Here is a 15,308-nt window from a genome sequence, read left to right as displayed (position 1 = left end):
CTTTGTATAGCGACGCATAAACAATGCAATTTGGCTATTCATTCCATTCATCCGATACTTGCTTTTTAAACAAAATATGACAGTACGAAACAGACAAGGAGCTACAAAAACATTTTTGCCGTTTATTTCCACTCAGTTAGGCAGCTATGTTTGAGCCACAGCACTTCAGCCAGCTCAGACAAGACTGCACCCGACACAAGGTCAATTTGCGCCGCCATTAATCACCCATTCATCACTCTCCCCTCTCACTCCCCTCCCCTCTACCTCGAGTTACGTGACCGCGTCCGTGTCGAGTTCGGGTCAGGGGTCACGTGCTCCGTCGGCACGCTGTTGGCGCAGCAGCGCCCAACAGACAGTTGTGGCGCAACAGAGACTAATGGCTGGTGGTACGTGCCGATGTGACCTCAGCAACGAGGCAGGCAGCGCGTCTGACAAATGACTCATGACATGGAGACAGGCGCGCGGTGTATTGTGACTGCGTGCGCACGTGAAATATGACGCATGAATGGTACCCAATATGATACTCGCGTGGAAGCAATTGTGTTTTTAAATGAAATATGACGTGAGGCTATCTTTATGTGCCTACCGATCGTTCTTACTTTTGTGGATGCGTTGCTTGCATTACGATCACCTAAACCCCAAACGCAATTTCAAGCTAGCAACGTCTCACTCTCCCTTTTCCATCACTCCAATCACGCAGATGAGCGCGCCCTACGGGGGCCGCGGGGGGCGCAACCATCCGCCTAAACGGAATCACTTATCTGCAACAAAAGTAGCCCCATCTGCGAGCGAACTGTTTGTGTTCCAGGTTTCGGCAGGGGCGGCGATAATTCATTCCGACTGCGAGCGAGGGGCGGACAGGCTGGGCGAGGGGAGCGGCCGCTGCTGGCAGCCAGCCGGGGAGGCGCCGGGCGCGAGTGAGGACGCCAGCGAGAGGTTGTGTCCGCCGCCAACTCTGTCTAGTGTCTATGCTGGCTACGCAGTGTCTATGCAGACTAGGACCCGACTCTGTCCAGCAGAGGCCGGGGCCGGGGTCGAGCGGTCTAGCCTGCCGACCAGCTGGCTCAGAGGTCTGGCCCGCGTCGGAGAGTTCGCGCCGATCACATTCGACGGTAGAAGAGGAAGCGGAGAGTAAAAACGGCGATGGAGTGAGCTCAGGAAAGATGGGCGGTGACGGCTAAAGCCCTCTCGCCGCGGATCGGGACGATGGAATCGCGTAAAAAGAACCGACCCAAGTGGACGGCCGGGAGAAGCTTTGAAGTGGAAGCCGCTTGCGTGCGGATTCTCAGATTGATTTAAGTTGAAAATGCAAAGCTCTCGTAGATGTTTGTTCGGGTGAATTTCACCCTCATTCGAAATGTATGGCCGGTGGAGAGTGGAGACGATAACTACTCATAATTATTTTGTTGATTGCATAAAAATGCATCAACCGCTGCATGGCGTTGTAGAAAAGGACTACCACCTATCCCAAAGGACTACCTCAAAGCGTAGTCACGTGGGCCAGCGTCGAAGGACTCCCGCGGACTCCACGAGTCCACGTAGGTGCACCGCCCGGGGGCAGCGCTCCTCACGACTAATGGAAAAGGCGTGTTCCGAGCGCGGTGTCAAGGAAGCCACCCGACGGGCCATCCGTCGGCCGACGGCGGCAATAATTATCAGATCGACTGATGATACGGACCCCACCGAACGGGGACGCTCACCGGCGCGCCGGGGAGGGGAGGGGTGCCGCCGAGCCTGATCAGACCCGGTGGGACGCGTGGGCTCCGGGTGCATCAGCACTTCCTCAGACCCGCGGCGGACAAAGCCCAGCTGGGCTGTGCGCTGGCTGGTTGATGAGAAAGGATGAATGCAGTGCTGCCAAAGCTGAAGATGAGTGTACAGAACTATCAGATCGTGATTGTCAATGAGTCGGCGACAAGACAATTATCCGTCCTCAGCACTAAGCTGCGACATTTCAGTTCTACATCGCTGGCCTTAGAAAACGTCCCCTCTCCTGTCCCGTCGATATCTCTTAAAGTATTACAGATACCTATCTTCAGTCTGTACCAAACATTCAGGACCCCTCCGGACATGAATTTTACACCTTGAGGTCAAATATTTCATCAGAGGCTACGGTAGTTTGGCCACAAGTAACGTCAGGGTGACGTTATGTTCTGACGTTATATTCTGTAATTATCGATCCCCCAAAAAGGCGTTGCGAGAAGACGTGTTACGCATACGGTTTTGAAGAAAGATAAAAAGGTATCGCAGAAAAAGGAGTAATTCAGAGCTACAAAATTCCTATCTTGGATTTTTGATATCTATATTTTTACCCCAAAAAATGGAAAAATATCCTAAAAGTTTAAAAAATCCAAACTTTGAGAACAAAGGAATGTACCTATATGTTATAGAACGTAAGGTCATCAATCGACATACCAAAGTTGAGATAGCTTCATTTTTGGGAGAGTTGTGGCAAAAACTACTCAAAATTGATGTCAAATTTTCAAAGTCAGTTTTAGCCGTTGTATGTAGATCACGAGTAAAACTAACCCAAACTGGCACCAATGGTCGCCTAATCCACGTAATTGAATTTTAAATTGTAACTATTGACAATTAAGAAACTATCAAACGAACCTCGTATAAATGGGTTCATATTGTGACCCTTAATGGCCTGACCTCTGTGACCTGACCTGGTATCAGTGACCTCATGTAGCAAAATATGTATTAGACGAACAATGCTGTATCGGTGGTTTTCGATAACGCGTCTTTTACTCGATTAACACATTTCTTAGAAGGCCTATAAACGGTTCAAAATGTGACCTTTGAACCCAACCTGTGACGTCATATGTTGGCACTAGGTCAGTGAAACTAGGTCACATGGTGTTCGTTCCTCGGTGGGGATATCGAGCGCCGTTTGAGTTTTGAAAATCAGTCGGTACTTTTCCGAGATTTTTTTTTGGGGGGGGGGGCGAAACGCCACCCTCAACGGGTGACAGGATCCGGGAATGGCACTATAGGGTGCTGACTGCGGGTTAAATGTTGTTTTACTCTTCAGACAAACAGTGCTTATAATTGCTTATTGCAAAAGGAATGGTCTCTGATCTTATCATCGTACGCATTGGAATGTGGGGAATTCGGGAAGCGAACTCCATGCACTAAATATACGCTTATCAAGCGAATCAAATTAAATCTAGCGTAGCATAAGCTCGTGTCGTGACTGGTAAGCTTGACTATTACATGAGCTCCTATATTGCGGTTGCAAACCCTTAGAAGTGGCGAATTCTACCAGGACATAACCTTACTGTGTAATTTGTAATTTGTTGCACAATCTGATAAAATTCCGCTGGTCCACACTCCAATGTTTAAAGCAAAATTATTTTCGACAAAGTTCTTGTGCCTGTTGCAGTACTTTCATGAACCAAATGTTCTTGGAAATTAATTTGGTGACATGCAAGCTGATTAAACGCATCAGCTTGCATCAGGTTCTTCTGACAAGGGCTGAGGAGGGTACTACACCTGAAACCTAAAACTTTGGTAAATTCATGTTTAAGATTTGGAGTAAACCGGTGTCAAAGCCATTATGACCATTTCAAACTTGAAATAGCAAGTGTGAAATAATTAATACTATAGAATTACTGCATTCCAAATGCCGGCCTCGTTAATAATCAATTAGCAGTTGCGTAACAAGTCGCACGGGTTTGTCATAACTAGTCACACAGTAGATACTCACGAGTAGAGTTGCAAAATTTCCCCCAAAGGCTGCTACCGGCACCGCCCCGCCCCACAAAAATTTTCTGGGATACCGGCATGCTACCACGACCCAAGCAAAAACACCACCAAATTACCGGCATACTAAAAAAAACCTGCAATGTTGATTCTAGCTTACCCCTACAAGAGATGCCACACTTTGGCAATTTCAGTACCCATCCCAGTTCCCACCCAGCAGCCACCCAATGTCCAACCTAACTACGAACAGGATGATTTTGGCTCAGGTGGCCCCACAAATACCCACAATTTTGAAACTCAGTTCCAGTCTATACCTGTTAAAATATCACGTGTAATCAAAGAGGTATTGCCTACAAAAAGCAGTAAGAAAAAAGCATCAAAAAAGCAATGACAAAAATAACTTAAATTACTGAATTGTTTCTGAAGACTGGACAGTTCAAGTTAGCAGTAATCACATTAACATTTCAGAGGTGTTCTACTATTCCACATTCTCCTAAAATGTTGCAGGAACCCACCAACAAAAATCAAATTTTGAAATCTAGATGGCCACAACATAAAAAGTACCTACAGATTCGGCCATGTGCCTGAGGAAGCGAGATCAACACCTTTTTTTCCTTTTCGCCATGGCTTGCTGGCTCATGAATAAGATACGAATCATTTGAAAAATGTGAAAAACTCACTTGTCCTGAGAACAGTCACCAAATAATATGCATAAAAACGATATAATACCCGCTTTCTCGAAGAATCTTCCTCTCCAAACACAAGGTTATCAACTATCGAAGATTTCGAAACAGATGCGCCATAATAACAGACTTTTAACCAGCTGATTAAATTGCTGCAAAAAAAAAAGTTTCTGAACTGAAGAAAACTGTCTCATAAATGATTTGTTGATGTAAATGATCCAAAACGATATTGAATTCTGATGTAATCAACATTGTGAGTTTAGTTCACTACAAGAAAATGCATTCCCTTTCAGGAATTAAACCAAAAAGGCATACGAATAAATATTACGTCATCATCTTACATCCTTCCATCAGGGGAGAGAAGATCTAAAAAGTCAATCCTTGGTTCCCCTGTTATGCGCCACTTTGTTTATTTTGTATGCATATTGTGTTTTCTTGTAAAGATGAGACAAAATGCCAGTTTATTTGATTTTCATTTCATTTTTGGGACCAAAGTCAGGCTCAGGGCTACCTAATACCTGCCTTTTCAGCTGGATTTTCAGTGTCAAATACTTTGTAGAGTATCTCAGACCACATCTCAGGACTCAAGGCCAGTTTCCAAACAATGTGTTTTGTGGTGTTTTGATTCTGCCTTTTCCTCTAGGGAACGTTGTCATGAACATTTATTTATTTTGTTGTATTTTACCTATTACATACCATTAGACTTACTGATTGATCGAGCTTTTGCAGCATGAATAAGTATTCTTCCATTTATTGACCACAGTAGGTTCTTGACAATCCTAATTATAACGAAACCTGTGAATCGCTGAGGTCCATGTGTTATCCCTACCCTTAGCAATGTAACTTCTACCACAAAATGTATTTTGCAGTGGCTAATATTGCTGTTATTATAATTTGATAGCCTCTTAGTGCCCAAAGTTTAAACCATATGCTAAAATTTTCTATTTTTGAGCAAAATCAAAAATACCGGCATGCTACCGGCAAGACATGCCAGATACCACGAAAAAACCTGCGGTAGTGAAAATTTACCGGCATGCCGGTAGTGCGGTAGGGAAACTTTGCAACTCTACTCACGAGGGATCCAAAGTAGGAGCTGTCGACGCCGATGCTGGGGTAGGGTCCCTGGTCACTGGCCGGGTACCCCGCCGCCGCCGCCCCGTACAAGGACGACCCGGTGCTGAGGCGGGGGTACGAATTGAGCGCCGCCAACCGGCTCGACTCGTACTGACACGAGCAGACGGGCTGACCGGTCACAGGGTCGGCCACCAGCCGGCCCGTCTCGCAGCAGCCCGAGCCGGAGCCGCCGCCGCCGCCGGCCACCGTGGCCGTAGGCTGGCTGCCCGGCATCAGTAGCTGTGGGGGACGCAAAGGGCGGGTCAGAGGGGTACACGAAGGGTAGATCAGAGGGACGAAGAGGTGATCACTGATCAATGATCATAGACCATATGCCTCCAGGAGAGTCCAGGAGTAAAATGTGACAAGGGTCAAAGCCAGAGGTCACAAGGGTCACCAGGTTTCAAGGTCATTGACTGCAAATGTCGCGAAGGTCCAAGTCGTCACAGGTCACGCATGTAATTAGTTGAAATGTTACAAAGGTCACGGGCCATTTTTGGCACGTGTCGGGGCCATAAAAGAGTCACAGGTGTTACGCACAGGGGGAGGCACTCGCCTTGGCCGTATATGGGCCAGAATGTCTAACGATTTCCGCCATGTTGTGTATACGGTGTATACCAAAGTCTTGAAAAGTTGATCACTGCAATCAAACTGCAAGCATGAAGCAGCAGCACTTTTGAGTAGTGTACCTCTCACTTAACTGCACCTCTGCTACCGTACATGCAATTTATATTTCTGGTATACACAACATGGCGGAAATCGATAGACAAAAACAAGTCACCAATGCTCCTTCCAGTATATATTAGAGTTCAGTGGTTACGCATCACTTTACATGAAAACCTAAAGAAACAGACCGGGATTATAGTCAGCCTTGGACGTTACAGTTAAAGTTGAATAGCTGAAATAACCTTGACGCGTGTCACTGAGTAGCTGTTAATTGTTATGTGTGTGCTCAACAACTATTCCAGTAACGGGCACAATCAGTGTCATTTATCTATTTTAGTCGAATGACAGCGGACAACAGTGGAGCAAGGGTGCTGTGAAATGCCAGCTTTATTCCGCATACTCCTTATTCAGTCCATACAATCACCAGTCTCCCATATGTAGCGTATGCTCCAAATGGTTGTCTCGTGCAGTGACACGACCACCCGTATGCAGATGACCCAAAGGTCAGGCCACCGTCTGTGCCGAGTGCTGGCGCCACCGGGGGGGGGGAGGGGGTGACGCCGATCAGGCGGCAGTCCGAGCCACGTGTGCTCGTTGCAAATGCTGACCCGATTGGAGTTGTAAATGAGATGCAGCTTCCCCGCGAGTGCATAGGGATAGTAATAGGCGGCGGGAGGCTGGGGGAGGGCCGGGGAGGGACTGGGAGAAGGACAGGGAACAGCTGTGGTGAGGTAAAGAGTCCGGGGAGGGCACAGTGGGAGTGTGGGGCGAAGTTTGGCTACGGATGCGTACCAATAGACAGCGAGTTTGCAGGAGGAAGGCCGACGGATCACTGCGTTGACCCTGCGATGGGAGGAAGGGTGACAGATTTGAACCTGTGTGGGAATGTCGGGAACTGTATGAAGGAGGGAACGAGACTTGACTTGCTTGCTAGAGTCTTACCAGGCTCCCTAAAAGGACAGTGTATTAGTGAGTTGAGGTGTGCATAAAGCATATGACGACGCTGAATTGTTACCGCCATGACGGTCCGACAAAAAAAAAAACTATCGATTTGAGCCTACCAGTCACAGCGTAATGATACATATGTGCTACGATCGTTGTTATTTACGGGGACAACTGTTCGCCAATGTATCTCAGCTCTGAGCTCTAGCGGACCAGCTGTTTTATGAGTCTCTCGGCCTTCCCATTTGTTACTGCATGGGTGCGTGTGTGGGTGGGTGGGGGGGGGGGGGGCGGGGAAGGGGAGAGTTAATAGGTAAAAATGTACCGCCACAGCAGCCTTTCGGATGTGGCGGCCAGCGGCGGACCAGTCGGAAGGCCCACATCTTCGTAACACCGTCATCCATCCTAACCCTCATTCCTCAGCAGTCCCCCACCCCCACCCCCCCCCCACCCCCAACCCCGATATAGATATGACGCCTGGCGGCTTGCCTCATTCTTGCTGATTAAATAATACCTTTTACTTATTACTGTGCTTATGTAGGGATATCTGTGTACTAGATGAATGCATAGCAAATAATACTGTAGATTGCACGAAGTAGCGATAATGGTCAACAGCTGCGACCTGGCATCGTAATTCCGGACAGCGAGACTGTCCGGTAGGAAAGTGAAGGCATCGCTTTCCCAAAGGCCAATTCAGACAATGGCAAGTGCAGACGTTCTAGGCTGAAGGGAACGTAAACAAAGCTTCAGATTCTGAGTAATAGCCTAGTGCGGCTTCTTATAAACGGGAGTGGCTACTGGTTGTCCCAAGTATGGGGAAATATCACTCGTTGCACTTCTGAAGGACCTTATTCCGTTCTCGGCAGTCACGCGGAGACAGCGGTAGAAGCTATGAGCTAGTGTGTCATGTAAAAATAATTGCATTTGATGGATTTAGGACATTGTGGTCTTCTAAATTTACTGCGATCAATGACAAAGCTTTCCAATATGTCTGTCATCACAACTAGCCTAGAGCGGTGACCTTAGACCTTTACAGGGGGGGGGGGGGGGGCTGTGACTTTCCATGATCCTTTCGCTCGCCAAGAAGCGAAAGGATCCATTTAGCCGTGACCATTTAGTAACCCATTGACATGCGAAGCATTGACCACACCGCTCACATCCAGCAGTTATGTAATGTGTTATCAATCACAAATATTTCTTCAAAGTCAGCATGTAGGTAGTGCAAGTTATTACGGCTGAAATTGTGCAAAACGGCTGCAGGTGTGCGTTAGAACGTTACTTTCGAATCAGTTCCATCACTTACCTGCGACGCGGCAGTAGCGTACGGATACCCAAACTGCGCATAGCTTGCCATGGTGGCCAGACTGAGCTCCAGGTCAGGTCAGGTTAGATCACGATAGTCCAGGGTCACGAATCTCTCCCTCGTGCGGCACAGTGCGCAGCGACGGCGGCCGGTCGCCGGGTCGCTCGCCCTCTCTCGCTCTCCCACAGCACGCGGCTCGCCCGCTCCGCGCAGCACGGCAACTGGCGCCCGCCGGCCGGCCGGGCGGCGAGCGGCGCCGGGGGCGGAGCCTCGCGCCGCGCCAGCCAATCGGCGGCCGTTCCCAGGCCGGGTCCCGCCCACCGCCATTGTGGCCGGGGCTGGAATTAGTCTGAACATTTGCTGACTCGCCTGCTAGCCACACCTCGCACGACGCAAAGAAAAATAGCCGGGAATCCAACGCGAAATTTTACAGGCATTAGTTTAGCAGCGAACATGAGAAATATGGTCTTAGGGGCGATTTATCCTGTTTCCGAACGGAGAATCATGTTGGACGTAATGACACTAATTGTAAGGATCCTGTTAACCACTAAGAAAATTAGCATGACTAGGATGAAAGGTGCATTGAAGCAAACTTACGTCCCTCATATTACAGCCGAGTTAATTGTAAATATATCACGTAAATATCAGGTACGGGTGCGAGCTACGTTGCACTTATGGCACATTATTGTATTTAATGTGAACATAGATCATAATTTGCGCCGAGTCGGGGTATGTGATGGGAAAATGTGACATTAGAGGCAAATAAAATTGTTTCGCTTATGAAGATATGAGACCCGTAGCGCCTTCGCACCATTGTGTTTTGACCGCACTGTGTTGTTTGGGTGGATTGATGTGTGATGTACCAACTCCACAATGTCAATTTTGTGTGGGCGTGCAATGACGGGAGGGGGTGGGGATGGGGAATAATGGTTGGGAGAGTGCACTATATGATAGGCATGCAAGTTTCAGAATATTCGTTCGTTAACCTTTGCATGAACGTGGCTACATAAACTTAGTTCAAACACGATATAAAAGGCACATGCCCTTTACACGCAGGTATATGCCAGCGAAGGCGTATTCTACAATCCTATTTCACTCACACCAGCTCCTAATGCAATAATACATCAGATGCCGTGTGAAATACGCACGTTGTTTATAAATAGCAATGTTTCGCAGAAAACTCAGAGTTCGAAGCGTGCATGCAAGCATTTGCGATCGGACAAGAGTCTTGGAACCATCCAGTAACAAATCAACAATAAGTCTAAATGCTGCAACAAGGCTGCCTACAGACATCTAACATACTTGTTCTAAATGCTGGAAATTAAGGGGCCCGTGGTCCGCGATTCCAATAACTTGCCTCAGTCTGATATCAAACCTACCCGCGTATGAGCATGAAATACCACATAAATGTTTTTTTTTCTAGGGGGGGGGGGTGACTTCGACGTTAATCTGATCAGTTATAATTGATAGCACCCACTCATGATCAGTGCCACGACCGTAAGTCGTAACAGCTTTTGACGGTTTTGGAGGCTACTTTGATATCGCTGCGGATCTATAGGCTGATAAATTGTTTTGTCGAGAATATACGTATGTAGTCTACGGATCTAGTGGAATCGTTACAACTGGGCACGACGAGTCTACACTAAGATGAGGCCTGAGGGAAGAGGAGTCATGAGATGCAAACGACACTGTTCCTTACATTGTTGCTGTTTTTTGCGTTTTCCCCTACACGTGTTTTTCGTGTTGATGAAAATTCCGCTCTGCGAAAAATGTCATAACATTGCGTCCAATAAAAGTACATAATCAATAGACAACTAGAGTACTTACTGGCTGACATCGCCGAGCTTATTCGTGCTGGAAATATCTCGTCTTTTTGAACGGTCGTCTCCTGCTTTACTTCCATGCTGCTCCAGATTGGTTGACTGCAACAGGACAGGTCCGACCGGGTCATGGTCAGTAGGTGGAACCAAGCTGGGTTTGGTGCAATGCGATTGGTCGTCGCTCTTTTTGTTTTTGACCATGCAGTCAGCGAGTCCATGCAAGCTCAATCTGGGTTTATAAAAACAGTCTTATGTAAGGAGTTATCGCCAAACAACGCAGCGTGTCAGGAATTTATAAATTCATAACAGACACTTTCCAGTTCATACCAAGCATGGTCACATATTTACAACTTTTGCTTGTGGGCAAATAAACCCTGCCCCAACGACACGATAATCATTGACACGGGGCTATAGCCGTGTTCCAGTCCAGACGACGGATGGCCCCTGCCAGCCGAAACTCGTCGAGATAGGACGGTAAACAAATTGGGCTCATTCTCAGACATGGCAATAAATCAGCTAACTGCATTATACATAATAGCTCTCAGCGATGGAGTCGTCGAGAACTGCCAAGACTGCGGCCAAAGGAACGGTTGAGGGACTGTCAGTCAGAATGTGTAGGGACTTGCGGGCTGGCGGCATTCAGGCGGCATCCCTAGACCCTACTCGCAGCTCGCAGCTTTCTATTTTTTAGTTTTTATAATCCTGTTTTCCTGGTACAATGTATGGAAAAGTAACTGTTTAGCATTATGAAGATGCTGAATGGCACAGCATATATAAGTGAAATTCGATGACCTTGATTTTTATGTTTTAAGGAAAAAATGCTGTATGCTTAGGAAGCAAGCAGCTAAGAAAAAATGAGGTTTGTACAAAGACCGTGTGTCTTTCTCCTACGACCATGATATTACGCTTTAATTGCTTCGTTAAAACGGCAGTATTATGAAGGATGTCACTAACTTATCGCGTTTTTTATCGTTAGTTTCTTTGGGTACCAATTTTGTAGAAGGAATCATTTCAAAATGTCTGCCTGCGCTATACCGAAAAAAGTCTGGTACCTTCTCTTGGATCGCTTCCCAGCAGTAAACTGGGAGGGATCGTTAATTACATACTTGCATCAGTCGATGGTTTCTACTGCAGGGGCGCGTACTTTCTGAGACGCAGACATGGTTTGGTTGAGGTCCATGTTGAAGATGCATTTTGTGAAGACCGTGGCAGACTGCGACAAAATGGATACTGAAGACAACCTGCGCTGGAAAAATTCGCTTGTTGTAAAATTTATAAGGCATCAGCATTTGTAACTAATCGCAATAAACTACCTTTCAACGCTCCAAATGCTGTGAAAAGCACAGTAGCCGTGTAAAAGTTGTTATCTCCGTCCAAGACATGTATGTGTCCTGTAAGGAAGTCGAACTCGGAATATAGGCGTGGCGTCACGCATAAGTGACGCATGATGTCATGGGAAAAGGGCCGACGAAAAAATGTCTAGCTTAGAGAATGACAAATTGCGTACAGTGTTCGCCGGATGACGTTTATAAAACATTCTTATCATTCTCACAGTTAGGTTGCATAGGTACTATTGGTCTTAGCTCACCCATACCGAATCGTAAAGCCTGTGTGATTGGTCGCTTGATTTCCGCGTTCGCATCACGCGCAGTTCCATAATGGCTGCGGCTGTCTCCACGTCATGCATTTTACAGACCACTCCGTTAATATGGAGCATACTTGTTAACAAAAATGATTGATTTATGTCACCTGCCAATGATTTTGATAACCATATCTACCTTCCTTATAATTTTGCACGTGTGGTAAAGCCATGCCCCATATTTGACGCGCTCTGAAAACATGCAGCATTTTATGTGACGTAAGCGCTACTTTAAAGGCGTGAAAGGCTGGCCAGAAATGTGAAATGTCAGAGAGTGGCAATTTACCGATAAATATTGTATAAATCATATATACCACATGATGAGCTAAATTTAAGTAGCCTGGGACAAAAAGTAATATTTCCTGATCGATACGAGCAAGCTATGACGATGAGTGCAACTGCAGCGGGCTGCCAACATTGCTAAAAAAAAAACTATTGCAGTGGTTGTGCCCACAAGATACCTTCGTACGTGGCGATTGTTTAGGCACCAAAAGAAGCTAGGCCAGATTTGCTTTTTGAACGGCCTCACCATTTGGTGACGATCCCAATGAACACACAGGGCTAGTCGCTGGTGACAGTTTGGAATATTTGAAACTGGGTGTAGTGTAGCTTTGAGCTTTGAGCTTTGAGCTTAGTGAAGCTTTGATTTCTCATTGAGCTTTTCATACGTTTCCCCATAAAAAAACACTAAATAATATTTGTGTTTCAGATATTCAATGATTTCCCAGCCAGTATCGCCAAAAATGTCAGTGCGTCAATCAATTATCCATGTTTAATTTTTGTGCTCAGTTCCATGCGATTTAAAGCGCTACACAACGTTATGCATTGGAGCGGCTGTCTCACATCGTACCAAGTTAGACCGTTTCGTACATGCTCTTGGAAAAATGCCTTATTTTTAAAACATGCAAATGAAGAATGACCATAATTGGCAGTAAGCAGCTTTTTGGGACCTCGAATAGATCACCTGGCCCACTAGAAATCCTGAAAAAATCAGAATTGTACTGATCTCGGGCAGCTTTTGCCAAATTGTCAGGGAACTCAGATTTGTTTTTCAATAGAAAAACACAATTCTAAACAATAGTGTTTTAACTATTGACAACAAACCTTCGGTTATTAAGTTTAGGATGTTGGCTTATGACATTTTGAGCTGCTTGGTGAAACATGGTAACTTTTCTTAAGACCAATCACTTTCACACATGAGTTTCCCAGGCTTCTTTAATTATGCAAAAGCCAACGAGAGCCTGTCTCACTCACGGTCGAAACCTGCAAAGGTAGCCTATGCACCGCAGGACCGTTGGAGAAATGCATATGCCACTTTTTGCATTGGTTCCCACCAATCGGCTATTATGACTTCAGCGATTAATAGATTTCCTGTCAAATTTCCGTACAAGATGGCGGCTGGTCCATCGATAAGCGGTTGCAAGTGCAACCCCGGCGCCATCTTGACACTCGTTCAGATGGCCATAAATCGTCTCTGTCCAGTCTGGGCCGATGTTGGCGAGATGGGAATCGTCGCCGAGCGATGACAGTTGCCACTTGGTCAACGTCATAAATCGACTGGACCATCTTGACGTCATATTATGCATGTTGGGCGTCGGTGCTAATTGCACAAAAAACTCGCCCACTGTGGACGGGTGGTGCGCCACATTCGCAACTCTATCGACCTGTTTTCCTCCGTGCCACCCAGGCGGTAGCCTTGCACGTGCGCCGGATATGGCGAGCCGTTGCGAGCGAGCGGGCCCCCGTGCAGGAGCTGATGATCGGAGCCCCTTCGTGCTACAAATATGTCACCGAGGTCGAGACTTCATCTGTGGCTATTTGTCAAACTGATTCTATCACACCGCGGGTATATTAGTGACTTGATCGTGTGGTGAGGGGCGAGGGCGCGGCACGAATGCTACTCAGGTGCGTCGTACATACACCCAACTCGTAAGTGGGGTTGATGGCACGGTTTGTGTCACGGAGAATGTACAGAAAGACAATCGTATGCATTTTTTATCGTTAGAACTGCGCAAAAACCGATTAGGTGTGACTCGACGTAGAAGAAAACTAAATTAATATGTAGTTCCTCACGAAGGGTCATCCGAATCCGAACTTTGAGAGAAGCGAAAAGGGAGGTAGAGAGGGGGCAATCAGAGGAAGAGCAAGGGCCAAGGCGAAGAGGAAGTGGTAACTGGGGATGGAGATGGAGATGGAGATCTAATAGAAATGAGAGGGGAAATGCAATGTGTAAAGTGAGTTGCACTTCTACATTGTTAACTTGTGGCGCTACTTCTTCATGCGTTCGAGCACGAATCAGCGGGAGATACAAGCTTGTGAATAGCCGGTTTCTGTTTGGTACACGACTTCACTTCAAAGAACTGCTTGTTGTTTGCTACAACATCGCGAATAAGAATGTTTACTTGCAGATAACCAGCATCATCAAATGATTACTCTTTCATCAGTACTTCTGAGACCCTGTTCGCTTTAGTTCTGTTGAGTTTGCAGTTGTTAACGATGTTGAAACACCCCACAACATCCCGGAAAGCCGGTCATCATGTTCTCTGACGTCAGCCGGGTTCAAACGACTCTGAAATAACTGCTGATGGTTGTATAGTAAGACCACATGGTCGCCAGACGTGTTCATCGTTCTGCTTGCACTGCCGCCCTGGTCTACACACACCATTTCTACAGCAAACCACCGGTACCCCGGCGCCAAGTACACGCCGAACACCCCCGTTACCACGTGGTGTGTGTTGTAAGACAAATTCGGAGAGCCGTCGGCGCTCTTTTTACCACGACCGGGGAACGTGGCCACTAAATATAGAGCGGGCTCTCTGTGGCGTAGTCGCTCCGCTGACCAAACAAATCAGCGAGGAAATATCCCGCATTAGCCGCCGTTAGAGCCCGCTGAATGGTAATTATTGCCGTTAATTGCGGCTTGCGCGGGCAAATAGAAATTCTGAGGCTGCGGCAGTGTACGAAATGAGCGGTTGGTCAAGGTATATGGGACGGGCGGGCTGACAGATGTGGTGGCCTATTGTGGGCGGGCATTCCTGAAGACTGCAGAGGCTAGGAGCATATCATATACTGCAATTTGAAAGATGGAGGATAATTTGAGAATTACGATTAATGGCTTTCAGAAAACGAGCAGCTCATATACATATTTGAGTCTCTCGTCCATCCGTAAAGCTCAGAGCATGATTCTCTCTTAGCCTCTTTTGAAGTTTAACCTCTTGATCTTCCACAGGGCCAGCGTCACCCTGTGACCTGCAGGCCTGCCCCAGTAGAGGTAAAGCATATTGGATCATTTGCACGTGCCTTTGATAGCGAACTCCACTTCTCACACCTGCTGACAAAAATATGGCCCGTCTGAGAGGCACGTCTCACTGCACTCGTCTGTCGCCTTATTGATCGGGGCCATGACGACTGCTCTCGTATGGATGACCGGTGTCCGG

At 46.9% G+C, this 15,308-nt stretch overlaps 1 protein-coding gene across 1 annotated transcript in view; it reads right to left on the bottom strand.

Annotated features, from left to right (window-relative positions):
- Nucleotides 1–8,618, bottom strand: part of LOC122365473 (homeobox protein caupolican-like) — a 31,750-nt gene extending 23,132 nt beyond the window's left edge. The window contains exons 1-2 of the mRNA XM_043336714.1: nucleotides 8,413–8,618; nucleotides 5,463–5,741 (exon numbers count right to left, since the gene is read on the bottom strand). Coding sequence (XP_043192649.1) covers nucleotides 5,463–5,741; nucleotides 8,413–8,463 — 330 coding nt within the window. The 5' untranslated portion in view covers nucleotides 8,464–8,618. The remainder of the gene's footprint in view (nucleotides 1–5,462; nucleotides 5,742–8,412) is intronic.
- Nucleotides 8,619–15,308: the final 6,690 nt, after the last annotated feature.

The sequence above is a fragment of the Amphibalanus amphitrite genome, unplaced genomic scaffold (genome assembly GCF_019059575.1).
Source record: "Amphibalanus amphitrite isolate SeventyFive unplaced genomic scaffold, NRLGWU_Aamphi_draft 000742F_arrow, whole genome shotgun sequence".
Taxonomy (NCBI): domain Eukaryota; kingdom Metazoa; phylum Arthropoda; class Thecostraca; order Balanomorpha; family Balanidae; genus Amphibalanus; species Amphibalanus amphitrite.
Note: the sequence above shows the minus strand (reverse complement) of the source record. Positions and strands in the feature narration are given on the sequence as shown.